The 13,540-nt window shown below is 55.1% G+C and overlaps 1 protein-coding gene and 1 long non-coding RNA gene across 2 annotated transcripts; one reads left to right on the top strand and one right to left on the bottom strand.

Moving 5' to 3' along the window:
* Nucleotides 1-1,623: 1,623 nt before the first annotated feature.
* GPR182 (G protein-coupled receptor 182) lies at nucleotides 1,624-3,093 on the bottom strand. The gene has a single exon (XM_058308296.1). It carries the CDS (start codon nucleotides 3,091-3,093, stop codon nucleotides 1,879-1,881), a length of 1,215 nt encoding a protein of 404 aa, XP_058164279.1. The 3' UTR covers nucleotides 1,624-1,878.
* Nucleotides 3,094-5,104: 2,011 nt separating this feature from the next.
* LOC139440155 (uncharacterized) lies at nucleotides 5,105-12,197 on the top strand. The gene is made up of 3 exons (XR_011650255.1): nucleotides 5,105-5,185; nucleotides 5,436-11,124; nucleotides 11,982-12,197. It is a non-coding gene; the product is annotated as an uncharacterized lncRNA (long non-coding RNA).
* The last annotated feature ends 1,343 nt before the right edge of the window (nucleotides 12,198-13,540 follow it).

Raw genomic sequence — 13,540 nt, 5'->3', positions numbered from 1 at the left:
GGGCCCGCCAGGGCGCGGGGCTGGCCAAGCAGCATTTACCACCGTCAGCACAGCCAGTTCCCGCTCTCTTCCGTGAAAGAAAGACCTGGAGGAAGTATTCATGCTGGGGGTGGGGACGAAGAGCAAGATTTGGGGGACGTGGCTTCTGACGTGACCTGGGATGTAACAGACATGTAAACTCAGGTTTCTTTTGGGGAACTTCTGGAGTCCAAGTCAGAGGAGGCAGTGGTATGGGCATCTGATCTTGGCTTGTTTTTTTTAGTGGAGACGGGGGTGGGGTGTCTTTTTAATGCATTTTTTGCATTGTTAGGTTAAGCCCTTACTGCAACCCTAGACTCTGGTTCAAAATGCTTTCAGCTCTGCACCACCGAGGGTAGCATAAGACCCTTCTAGGTTTGGGTCCAGCAAGCAGGGTGATGGTAGATGCAGATTTCCCTCCATGCTCCTGGTAAACCTGGGTACATACACCATTGGAGCACACACTTAATGCATCTGGCAAAGACAGTTTCAGATTTCTAAATGCAGAGGAGACAGCTCCCAGGTAAGTGAGTAGTTATTCTAAATTAAACATTCCAGACACACTGAGCACTTAATCAGGACAAGAAGAGCTGGCAGAGGCTACCAGTGGTTACAGCCAATGCCTTCAGTGCACAGCAGGACTAAGGCCACGGGCTTGGAACTGGAAGGCAGAAACTCGGTCCTGCTCTTAGGCTTTTGCAAGAGTTCTTCATGGACACAGCCAGTGTTTCCTAAATTGATACCTGAGCCTTTTCCAGAAGGCCCATTGTTAACAAGAGGGTTTCTTTTCCTATCTGTGGGAAAGTGTTAATAGAGGTGAGTTGCTAGATAGGGAAATTCTGGTAAGACTTGGCCAGAAAGAATAAGGATAAGGATGAGAAGTGACTGAGAAGAATGTCAGAATTCTGCCTTGTGGTAGAATTGTTGAACTTCCACTTTGGCCTTTCCCATCCTGTGCAGGCGACAAAGGCCATTGGTGCCTGCTGCTGGCTGTCCCAGGGCCTGATCCCGGAATGGGAGTCCCTTGATGTTCTCCTAGGATCTGGAGGGAAAGGGAGAGACAGGGAGATTTCTGGCAGCATCTCTCCCTAGAAGTCTGGAAATAGCCTAAACCCAGAGCTGGGAAGAAGTCACATCTGAAGAGCATTGACCTGGGACAGCTCCTCCACTTCTGGGCGGAGGGGGAGCAGGATGGACAAGGGATGGGTATCCGCAAGGAAATGGAGCCCTGTTTCCTGGACGTCTGGGGGTGGAAAGACCATCCTGCAGGGAGCCTGCCTCTGACCTCAGTTTCGCCCACCCGTTGTCCCTAACCCTCTCCACTTATCATAGCACTGAGGACGCACAGCTGGGGAATGTCCAGCTGAGCCCTCCTGGTTCCTTGGCCTCTGGCCTCTTGTCCCCGCAACCTGCAGAGTGTGCTGGGAAGTCAACAAGTACACAAACACAAAAGGAAAGTTTGTGGGATTCCGGCAGAGTGCACTCTTTCCGGCCCAGATGATTTATGAATTGAGTGCATCTAGTTTCCTCTGCTGAGCATCTCTTTAGCTTTCGCTCCCTTCCCAAGCCCAGTTGTAAGTGCAGATGTTTTTCAGAGATCCAGAGTCATGGCTGTGTATTATTTATTTTGCTTTTGCTTTCCTGTCTGGTTCCCTTAGACACAGGGACCGAGACAATTAGTACAACACCAAGGAGCTGTTCCCCTAGCCCTCCTCGCCCCTCACCCTCTCCCCACCTCGGTATTTGAAGACACACTCAAAACTGACCATGGATGCTCAGACCTTCCCTTTCCCCGAACAAAAAATCTCTTATCTACACCTCCGGCCTTTTCATTTCACGGAGGGAAAATCGGAATCTGCCTCAGTTGGCTAAACAAGGTCGAGGAGTGGAGGTGGGCGAGGTATTTGGAGGCAAAGAGGGTGCCTGAAAGTCGAGGCTTGGGTGGGGGTGGGAGCCTGCTGCGGTGGGCTGCACGCCCTCCTTGGTGATAACGATGGAGTGCTGGGTGGAGGAGGAGGAGGAGGAAGCCCGTCTGCCGGCTCTGGTCTTGTCCTTGGGAAGGTAATGGACCACCGCGCTCAGGAGCCGCCCCCTGAAGCCCGGGCTGAGGAAGTTGTAAAGGATGGGGTTGGCAACGCAGTGGAGCATGGAGAAGCAGTCGATGATGTCGTAGAAGAAGTAGAGCAGGTGGGTCAGGTAGCAGTGCAGCGAGACGTGGGTGCCATGCAGCGTGAGCAGCAGCAGGGTCACGTGGTAGGGCAGCCAGCAGATGACAAAGACCGCTATGTAGGCGCACACCAGCAGGCAGTGGCGCCGGCCCTCGGGCTGCTCTGCCCGGCGCAGCCTGCGGGCTGTCAGCACGTTGAAGACGGCGATGAGCGGGAGGGGCAGCAGGAAGCCCAGGACGGTGGTGGACAGCGCCACCGCCAGGGCCCACGCGCTGTACGTCTCGAAGGGCGCCATGAAGAGGCACATGGGTTCAGAGCCCTCCACCACCTGGATGTGGATGACCTCGGGCAGCGGGATGAGGGCCGACACGACCCAGACGCCGGCGCACACGGCCTGCCGCGCCCGGTGCTGGTGGCGCTGCCAGGCGGGAGAGGCGTTGGTGAGGGTGACGTAGCGGTCGACGCTGAGGCACACCAGGAAGAAGATGCTGCTGTACATGTTGGCGAAGTAGAAGTAGTGAGTGAAGCGGCAGGAGAAGCTGCCCCAGAGCCAGGTGTAGTCCAGCGTGACCTCCAGCATCCACACGGGCAGAGAGAGGACGATGCCCAGGTCCGCGATGGCCATGTTGAGGATGTAGAGGTTCAGCAGCCCCGCCCGGCCCGGGCAGCGCCAGTTGACGCCGATCACCAGGAGGTTCTCCACCAGCCCGACCACGAAGATGGCCAGGTAGAGCACAAAGAGCACCACCCGCTTGGCGTTCTCGCTGAGCTCCACGTGGCACTCGGACAGGGTGTGGTTGAAGAAGTACAGCAGTTCCGTCCAGTTGTGGATCTCTCCAAAGTCACTGGGGGGGACCGTGGTGGAACCCTCTGAGGGCCTGGGCCCTGAGCTAGGTTTGACCGACATCGGGACCACCAAACACCTGTGGGGAGGAAGGAGGGGGGTAGCAGAGAGAGGAGACCTTGAAGGCAGTCTTGTGCCCTCAAGGCAGAAGGACGCAAGGACTGGGCTTTTGGGCATGAATGTTCTAGGTCTGGAGCCGCGAGAAGAGAACCGAGAACATTCAAGCTGGGACTAAGTAACACTCGCTTTCCGGCTTTGACCCAATGGCAGAGATGGCTTCCTTCTTGGGTGCTGGGAGAGACCCTGGCTGCTTGTCCCCAAAGGATTTCTTCCCAGCCCCAGGTGTTCTCCAGCCTCCACTACCTTTCCCACAGGTCTTGGCTAGGGGCTCTCGCTCTGTCTTGCCGCTGGTGTCTTGCACACCTGCACACCCGCAGCCCTCCAATTCACCCCTTGGAAAACCTGTGGGTCGCGCAGGTTCGGTGTCTCAAAGCCCTGATCGCCCTCTTCCCTGGGAGACGCCCACACTCACCTGAATTCCCGCCGGGAGCACCTCGCCTGCGGCAGCGGTCCCGGCCTTCGGGGAGCTGCGCGGACGCCGGAGGGGCTGCAGCTGTGGGGCTCGCTGTGCTGCTGCCTTCAGGGCCGCCCTCCGCAGCCGGGAAGTAGCTGTCACTGGCTGAGGCGCCGTGGGAGAGGGCCGTGGTTTTTCCTGCCTTTCCCCTGCCCAGTGAGAGGGGAAGTCACAGCAGAAGACCCTGTGTGCCAGGGCTGGGGAGGAGCCGGGCTGCGCGGAAACCGGACCCTTCACGCATTAGCTGTGTGAATCGACCTCTTTAGCGCCGTGCTTCTTCCCTCTGCAAAAACGGGTCCACGATAGGATCTCCTACTAGGGATTGTGAGAATGAAACGAGCCGTCAAGGTGAAGTGCTTTAATGCAGGGCGGTCGTGATCATTGCTTTCCTGCCACACGGGCGCTTTCCTCTCTCCGCAGCTGCTAGGACTCCCAAGCCCCCGGCCTGTCCTGGTTTCTGCTGAAGCAGACCTGGATTGGGGGGCGGGGGGCTTGAAATCAGTCTAGACATCAGTGCAGCTGTTGATGACTGCCCCTTCCCCTGCAGGCTCGTGCTGCCTGCATTCCGCCCAGCCCCTGCCAGGGTTTCCAGCTCTGCCTTCATTTCGGGATCTGAGGAAAGACTCCGAGGAGGGAGAAAAGCCCGAACATGGGGCGGGCAAGTGGGCTTGTGGGTGGGGGAGGGGAGCAGTAGCCCCTGACCCCCCTTGCTGCTCTAGTGAGGGTTGGCGACGAGGCGCGCCACGCCGCAAGGGGTCCCTCCGTGACCCGGAGCCCATGACTCGCGTGGTTGCGGACGTCTTGTGTCGGCAGAGCTTCGTGCTTCTCAGAGCACTTTTGCCCCAGTTAATCTCATCGGGTCCTTGCGACACCCCTCTGGGGAGGGAGGGTGGGCTCTCTTGTCCCCTCTGACACCCAGGGAGCTGCATGTTTCACACAAGACACGCTTTTGTCGGAGCTGCCTGGAGCTGGGCCCACGGTCTGTGGAATGCCGGGTGTGTTGTCTGGAGGAGACGTCTTTAATTTTATCGGTTTTCTTAAACCCTCTCCTCACACATCAGACCATCCAGCTCGAGAAATCTGTTGTCATGATGTCCTATGAAGATGTGAGATGTGGTCTACTTTGAATTTTCAGACAGTTCTACTCTCTTTGGGAGCTAAGTTTCTACCCCATGGATATCTATGTTTTTTTCAGAAAGGAGCCTTCTGAGAATTTTCACAGCCCTCTCTCTGCCTTTGACCCACACAGGCACACCTCTGCCAGGTCACCGCCCTCCAAGGAAGACCCTACTTGCCTTCTCGGTCCTCTCCACTTGGATCCCACCTTCTGACCGTTTGCTCTTTTCATTCCCCTTGCGGCTGCTTTCAGCGGCTCATGTCTCCTGGGTGGCTGAATCTTCCACCCCGGGACCTTTTCCCTCCCTTATGGAGACTTCACCCCCTCCTGCAGCCTCACCTCCACCTGCTCCACCTCCAGTGTGTATTTGCAGCAAATGGAAGTGATGGTGGTTCCTTCTGGCAGAGGCACAAAGAGAAAGTTGCTCCCTCAGGAAGAGCAAGTGGGAGCTCTGCAGTTTTCCTGTGAGTTATCTTTTTTTTCTCTTTTGGGGAAGGTGGGGGTGGGGTGGTATGGGCTGCTGGAAAGAGAGAGATTGAGAGGAAGGGAAAGAGGGAGGGGCAGGAGGCTAGGCTCCTTGCCAACCCAGCAGGAGGAGGGGGCAAACAGCTGGGCTCCAAGCAGCAGGAGCCACAGCATCGAAACAATTCCTGGAAATTTACTCTTTCTCCCTCCTCCCCCCCCCCCTTTTTTTTTTTCCCTCAAAAAATGTAGACAAGACATTGTGATCAACAATCAGAAAGGAAGGAAGGTACCAGGGAGGGGGTATTGAGAAGCACAGATAAAGGCCGGCTGCCTCGGAAGGTCAGGTGGGGCAAAGGGCTTGTGCCTGCACCCTGGAGGAAGGGGTGGGGCGGGTGGCCCCAGGAACTCCCCTCCCCGCCTGGCGCGTGGCCGAGGACCCTACTGCATGTGGTGGAGGCAGGTGGGCTGTGGAGAGGTTGGCACCGAGGAGCTTGGCAGTGACTACGCGCCTGCGCAGCTGCCCCCCAGCTTCCAGGAGGGCACTAGGCGCAGAAGCCAGGTTGGCTGTGGAGGTCGCTCTGCCTTCCCGCTAAGGCGTCTCCGTGCTGAGACAGCTTTGTCAGCCCGGCAGCACCAGATAAGGGGTGCCCCAAGCCCCCTTCCCGCCTCTCAAGAAGGAGGCGGCCCGGCTCCCCCGCCCGCGGCTCGCTCCGCTCAGCCCTTCTCTTCTCACTCGCTCTAAGGAGATGCACTGCAGATCATGCCAGTTTGGGATCAGACCTGGATTTAACGCCTTGTTCCGCCGCTTGGCAGCGAGTCGCTTAACCTTTCTGAGCCTCAGTTTCTTTATAATGAAGTGAAGATAGTGATGCCTCCCTCACAGGGTTATTGTTTGGGATACGTGAGATAATCTATGTAAAGTGCTTGGCATGAACACGCCCTCCTCCCACTTCTGGGACAAGGAAGTGTCCGGCGAAGCTGGTTTTGAGATACCTCTTTCTATTCTCACCACCAGCAGCACCCCCCCCCCCCCCGCTTTTTTTTTTTCTCTGAATTGCATCAACACCAACTTCCTCTTTTATATAGTTGTCTGGGATTCTGTTTCTTACATAGAAGGGCAAGAACATTCCCAAATGCCACAGTAAATCACCACAGAAGAGATAATAGTAACAGCTAGCGTTTATTGAATACTCATCATTTCACCGGCTTGGTTGTAAGGTGCTTTGCATGCATTACCTCGTTTAATCCTTGTAATACCTAGAGAGATGAGGAAGCCGAGGCACAGAGAGGTTAAATAACCCCAAGAAGAAAAAAATCTGGCCTCAACACTACACCATCTGCCCCTCTCTGAATTTTCAGCCTGCCAGCCTCCCTACAGATATCAGACTTGCCAGTCCTCACAATCAGGTGACCCAATTCCTTTAAATAAATCTACTAATGTACACACAAATCTACCCTGCTGGTTGTATTTCTGTGGAGAACCCTTACAGATACCCCACCTCAGTGCCCAGCACAATTCCTGACACATGGTTTTATGCTCAGAATAAACTTGTCAAGTGAATCCTTTTTTTTTTTTAAAGATTTTATTTATTTATTTCTCTCCCCTTCCCCCGCCCCCCAACCCCCACCCTGGTTGTCTATTCTCTCTGTCTACTTGCTGTGTCTTCTTTGTCTGCTTCTGTCGTTGTCAGCAGCGCAGGAATCTGTGTTTCTTTTTGTTGTGTCATCTTGCTGTGTGTGCAGCACCATTCCCTGGGCAGGCTGCACTTTCTTTCGTGCTGGGCGGCTTTCCTCACGGGCGCACTCCTTGCGCGTGGGGCTCCCCTACGCGGGGGACACCCCTGCATGGCGCGGCACTCCTTGCGCGCATCAGCGCTGCGCATGGGCCAGCTCCACACGGGTCAAGGAGGCCCGGGGCTTGAACCGCGGACCTCCCATGTGGTAGACGGACGCCCTAACCACTGGGCCAAGTCCGCCGCCTCAAGTGAATCCTAATACTGTCTTTTCTCCTATTCATGCAGGAAATTGACCAACGAAACTGGTCAAAATGAATATACAGCATTTTTAGAGTCTATGCTTGTTGACCATCTTTAAATAATCAAGTAAAGAGAAAATGAAACGAAATGAAAAAAGTAATAACCTGCCCAGGTCACACTGCTCATAGTTTGATAAACTCATATTACAGGGGTTCTTAACCCAGATTCCTTGCACCTAATGGCTCCTAATGGTCTAAGAACTCCCTCAAAAGCATATGCAAAATTTTGTCTGTTTTGTGATGTACATTTTCATGGGGGCTTAGAGCCTTCCTTAGATTCCCAGTAGGGTCTCTGATGTCCAAAAGTTTAGAAATGACTGCCCGGGAAGAGCTTCTCAAGGACTTCTAAAGAAGTGAGGTAGAGCAGCCACTTCTGTGGAGGTGATTCAGCCTTGGGAATTCCGGGAAATTTCTTGAGGGAGAAGTCCACTTGATAGAGGACAAGGGGTAAGAGGGATCATCCCTGATGGGGTGTGAGAAAGGAAAGGGGGATTGTCCTTGCTGTCACCAACCCCCAGCCTTCCATAAGATGGACAACTGTTTCCTCTCCATGATTTTCTGAGAGACTGGGAGTTGCAACAGTAGTTTAAGGAAGAGGAAGCTTGGAAACGCTGATAAGAGGCTGCAAGGGCCCCAGATACCATTTCCCTCAGGGAAACAGGCACCACCCAGCCACCTCCCAGCAGGCGCCAGCTCTTCCCCTTCTTCAAGTTTCCACCCCTCCCCCCCACCTCCCCGCTTCTGTTCCTCCCTCAGATTCATCCACCTCCCCGGGCTTCTCCGTAGATGTCGAGACAGTTGGTTACCGGTCCCAGATTAATTCAATTTTCACTAACTTTGGTGAGCACCTAATGTGTGCCTGACAGAAATTCTCCTTGAATTCCCCAGTGCTTCCTGGAGCCCCGATTATTTTTAAGGTTTCACCATTTTGATGACGACGTATGGACTCCTAGACTTCCTGAAAGTTGGAGCTGGAGGACTCTAGGAAGTCATCTTGGTTCTCCTCCTTCATTTTAGAGATGGGGAAATGGAGACTTCAGTGAATCTCATATTGTTGGACAATGCAGGAAATCTGGTAAAAAATGGAAAGGGAGGTCAGATATTGCAGTGCCATCTGCCATCTGCCTCATCGTTCTCTCAACTCTGTTAGATGCTCTGTTGGAAATACAGGAATGGTAAGACCCAGTCCTGCTTTCCAGGGGCTCCAAGTCCCTCAGTGTCCTAGTGTCCAGCCCACTCAAGGCACAAACCGGAGCTTCTGGATTTCTACCATTTTTCTTCCCATGAAGGACAGTGATTATGGAGCCACTTTGTAGCCCCCTTGCCTCCAAGAGTCCTCTTCAGAGTGTCGGAGAACTGTGGACAGGTCAGTTCTCTGATCTCTGCTAGCGCCTCCTAAAGGACACAGACCCCTGCTGCTTGCTGCTGGGCTGAGGCTGCGACTTGAGGGGGCTGCCTTGCTGCAAGGGAAGGAGAACACTGACAAAGAAGCCCCGCGTCTTCCCCCAGCCCTCCAGCCCCCCAGCTCCCCAGCCCCCCAGCCCCTCAGCATTCCAGGCCCAGTTCCCATGGAGGGAGCCTGGTCCAGTCAGAGCTGAGCCGAGGCTGAAGCCTGATCCCATCAGAGCCCACTGGGGTTCTGCAAGGAAGTGGTCCTCACCGCTTCCCTTTGCTGTTCTGATCCTTTCTAGGAGCCAAGGGTTAGTGTCTGTCCACATCTAGTCCTCCTTTTGCCACCCAGGTCTTTGACTCCTGCAGAGAAGGGGTGTGCGTTCTGGAAGTGGTCATAGACTTAGCCACGTGCTGACAGCCTTGCAGGCCTGGCAACAGGCTTGTGCAATTACCCCTTAATCCTGCCCCTTCCCCCTCCACCCCTATGGGGGGGCAATAGGGGACGCCCTGGTACTGCAGAGACTGGCTGCTGTGGGCATGGGCTGAGGGTCCCCATAGCGCCGATGCCAGGGAGACGCCCGCGCTGACTCTGCAGTGGCGCACACTCACCACCAGACAGTGCGGCTCCTCTCGGGCTCCGGTTCTGTGGAGAAAGCTCTCCTTCCCCCTTCCCAGCCCGTCCCCTCTCCATCTCTTTTCAAGGGACAATTGTGGATGAGGGAGTCACCGAAGGAAGCACCCTGGCTTCTCCTGTCCCTGCCCCACTTCACCCCACCCCACTTGGCGAGATGGTCATTATCCTCACCCTCGTCCTGCAAGGCCCTCTAGCGACGGTTTTTATGGGAGCCAGTCTCTAGCTCTTGCCATAGTCTCCTGAGGGGGCAGAGCCCTCATCCTCTCCATCTTCACCCTGGTCCATCGTTCGGGCTTAGAGCCCTCCGTGCCTGGGCGAGGTTTAGACCCTCTGGTCCTTGCTGGCCTTGTCGAACTTAGAAAATAAGGCTGGGGTGATGATTTCTGCTTTTCAAGTCTTGGTATCTCAGTGGGCCGGAATCAGCACGTGTGGCCGGTCAGGGGAGGCCCCAGAACAGGAGGGCCCGAGGGCATCGTGACCGGACACCAGGCTGGGGAAAGGGCATTTCTGGGAGGTGAAAGGGTCAAGCTCCCTACACCTGCTCTGCAGAGGTCATTCCATTCCACCCTCCTGGCAACTCTGAAAAGTTTCATTTCTGTGTGTCCAGGCACCTCTTCCTGTCTTCTCCTTTTTTTTTAAAGATTTATTTATTTATTTCTCTCCCCTTCCCCCCCACCCCGGTTGTTGTTCTCTGTGTCCATTTGCTGCGTCTTCTTCTTTGTCCACTTCTGTTGTCAGCAGCACGTGACTCTGTGTTTCTTTTCATTGCATCATCTTGCTGTATCAGCTCTCCATGTGTGCTGCGCCATTCTTGGGCAGGCTGCACTTTCTTTCGCGCTGGGCGGCTCTCCCCTGGGGCGCACTTCTTGCGCACGGGGCTCCCCTATGCGGGGGACACCCCTGTGTGGCAGGGCACTCCTTGCACGCATCAGCACTGCGCATGGGCCAGCTCCACATGGGCCAAGAAGGCCCTGGGTTTGAACCCTGGACCTCCCGTGTGGTAGACGGACGCCCTAACCACTGGGCCAAGTCCGCTTTCCCTTCTCTCCTTTCTTTCCCTCTGTGGTCAGATCCCCTCTTTGCCATCCCATTGTTACTGGATTTTGTCTAGGTTCTTGACTATGCTGCAGAAATGAATTTCAAAAGCACGCTGGGTGAGTTACGTCAGCAATTTATTCGGGTAGGGAGGGAAGAGAAATGGGAGAAAATAACAGAGCAGGGGTCCCAGGTAGAGAGGAAGGGGCTGAAAAGGGATGAAGAGGGCTGATTTACAAGCTACAATTCCCCATTATAGATTATAAATCTCCAGGTTTACTTGCGTGGCCACGTGGCCGAGGAAAAATGGCAAGAGCAGCGCACAGAGGACAGGGACAGGCCCAGAGGCAAGAGAGCCGGGCGTGAGTGCACTTAGACCTGTGCCTGGCTTTATGAACTATTAATTATCCCACCCCTTTGCTAATGGCAGGGGAGGGGTTCAAGCTCTTTGCTGTTTTGATAGATTAGCCCACCCCTCAATCCCCCAGGGAGGACCCAATGATAAAGTCCTTGGGAACATGGGAGACTTCTCCTTGCTCCCAGAAGCCGTCTTTGCTGTGGATAGCAGAATCCTGGGGTGGGATCCTCCAGCAGCCATCCTGGGGTCGCTGACGTCCACGTGGACTCGCTGCAGGTTCCAGATCCGGCTATTGATTCCCTGTCTTACTAGCCGCCTTCACCATCCTCCTTCCTGCCCCACAGAAGACCTTATCAGGAGGGGATCTTATTCCTCTCGCTCTTTTGCCTTAACCCTCTAGATTCAGAGAGACCGACAGTGACCAAGACTTGGTTTTCGGAGGAGCAAAATTCTGTGAGCAAAGCAAGATGAGGGGACCGTGGTGGTGAGTCACCTCCGAGACAAGGACGTCCTGTCACGGGCTGCTGCTCAGGCTTGGCGGGGCTGCCGGCCGGGCAGCGGGGCCTGAGGCCTGCGGGTGCTGGCTGCGCCTCACGGGGAAGGGGGCCGAGCAGCGGGCGGCAGGCGGCAGCCGGGCTGGAGGGCTCCGCTGCAGCCCCCGGGGCGCGGGGACCACCGGAACCTGCTTCTTCTTCTGCCTGTGCCGGGGAGCCCCCTCTGTGCTTCCTGGGAGGGGTCCTCAGAGGTGACTTCCCAGGGCTTGGTTTCCCCCGCCTTCTCACCCCAGAGTAGAAGTTTTAGGCTCGTGGGACCCCTCCACACCTGGGAGCTTCCGCCGAGCTCCAGCCTGACCCTCTTCCCTCCACCCCTGACCTCTGAGCTCCGTGGTCTGCGTCGTGTTTGCACTGAGGGGACCTGACCCTTCCAGACTTCTTTGTTTCCTCCCCCTCCCCGTCAAGGTCAAAGTTCTGGAGTGCTTGGAGGAACTCCAGACTGTGTGGAGGAGGGGTGGGGCCGGCCTCCGCGAGAGGGGTCGGGGTTTGAGGTGGGGCCCGCGGAGGCTGGGCTGGGCGCAGGTGCAGTTCTCAAGCAGCCTCACGATTGTCACCTGCATGCGCTTCCAGCTGTTACAGATGAGGCCGCTGAGGCGAGGAGCGCTGAGGGACTTGCCTCCGGGGAAGAGATTAGCAAGGGGCCCTGTTCTTTCCACCACATTTCTCTGCCTGTCTCTTTTGGGGAGAAAAGAATAGCTCCCTTGGGAAGCGGCTGGGGCTCAATCCATTGGGCTCCCGCCTACCAATGGGAGGCCCTGGGTTCACGTCCTGGCGCCTCCTCGTGAAGGCAGGCTCGCCAGCACGCCCCGGAGAGCTGGCGGCCCGTGCCCACGGAGGGCTGGCGGCCCGTGCCCATGGAGAGCTGGCGCAGCAAGAGGACGCAACAAAGGGAGACAAGCAGGCACAGAAGAACGTGCAGCGAATGGACACAGAGAGCAGACAGCAAGCCAGCCGCAAGGAGGGGGGAATAAAATTAAAAATAATAATACAAATAGAGAACAGACTACCGGGGTGGGGGGGGAGGGGAGAGAAATAAATAAATCTTTAAAAAAAAATAGCCTGCTCTTTAGTTAAGAAACATTTTCAACAGTTTTATCACTAACATTTTTTCCAGAACATAATATTCGAATATAATAACATAATAAACGAATATTATGACAAACGATGTCAAACGATGTCAGTTTGTCAGTTTATTTATTGCATCACACTCTTATTGGTGTGTGTTACAGTTGTTTCCTTGCATACATAATATTTTAATAAACATCTTGTATGTGGGAAACGGACTTTGGCCCAGTGGTTAGGGCGTCCGTCTACTACATGGGAGGTCCGCGGTTCAAACCCCGGGCCTCCTTGACCCGTGTGGAGCTGGCCATGCGCAGTGCTGATGCGCGCAAGGAGTGCCCTGCCACGCAGGGGTGTCCCCCGCGTGGGGGAGCCCCACGCGCAAGGAGTGCGCCCCATAAGGAGAGCCCCCCAGCGCGAAAGAAAGTGCAGCCTGCCCAGGAATGGCGCCGCGCACACTTCCCATGCTGCTGACGACAACAGAAGCGGACAAAGAAACAAGACGCAGCAAAAAGACACAGAAAACAGACAACCGGGGGAGGGGAGGGGAATTAAATAAATAAAAATAAAAAATAAAAAAATAATAAACAAAACAAAACAAAAAACACATCTTGTATGGAGGTTGTGCCACATTCTCAGGAACTTTTCTGAAATAAAGTGAAATGAGTGGAACAAAGGATAAGGCCAGGAAAGGTTTCTGAATAGAAGAGGGATTCACATCTCAGGGCCTTCATCTCCCTCCACCACTGGCAGGCCCCAGGCCCCCTGCTCCCTCCCTAAGAGCCCAAGGCTCCCTCCTTCCTCCCTAACTCCGCCGAGCTCTGCTCTCACCATCCCGAGGCTGAGAGTCTGGAACGCTGACCAGTCAGGTTGATGAGGCTGTGATTGTTTTCCTGTGTGCCTTCCAGGGAGGCTCTCTGAAAGCCAGGACTGAGCGGGTGGAAGACAGCAGCCGTCTAGGAGGGTGGGGGGTGGCCGCCCATGGGACAAGCGGGTGGGATCAGGACCCCGGGCTGTGAGAGAGGCCACATCACCTTTTCCCCCAAACCTCTCTGAGCATGCCCCCCAAGTTGCCGGTCACAGAGGGTGAGGTAAAAGGAATACTGCTTCTAAATCGAAGGGCAGATTTCCTGCTGTTGAAGGCAGGCCTCCCGCCGGAGTCCCCCAGCCCCAGTGATTTTAAGTCTGTCTCTCTCAGCCAGAGCAGGCCAGCAATTATTGGCTTTGCTTTTCTTTCCTTCCATTCCCATTCTTCTGATATTTTCTTTTCTTGTTCTCTTTCTT

The sequence above is a fragment of the Dasypus novemcinctus genome, chromosome 12 (genome assembly GCF_030445035.2).
Source record: "Dasypus novemcinctus isolate mDasNov1 chromosome 12, mDasNov1.1.hap2, whole genome shotgun sequence".
Taxonomy (NCBI): Eukaryota; Metazoa; Chordata; class Mammalia; order Cingulata; family Dasypodidae; genus Dasypus; species Dasypus novemcinctus.
Note: the sequence above shows the minus strand (reverse complement) of the source record. Positions and strands in the feature narration are given on the sequence as shown.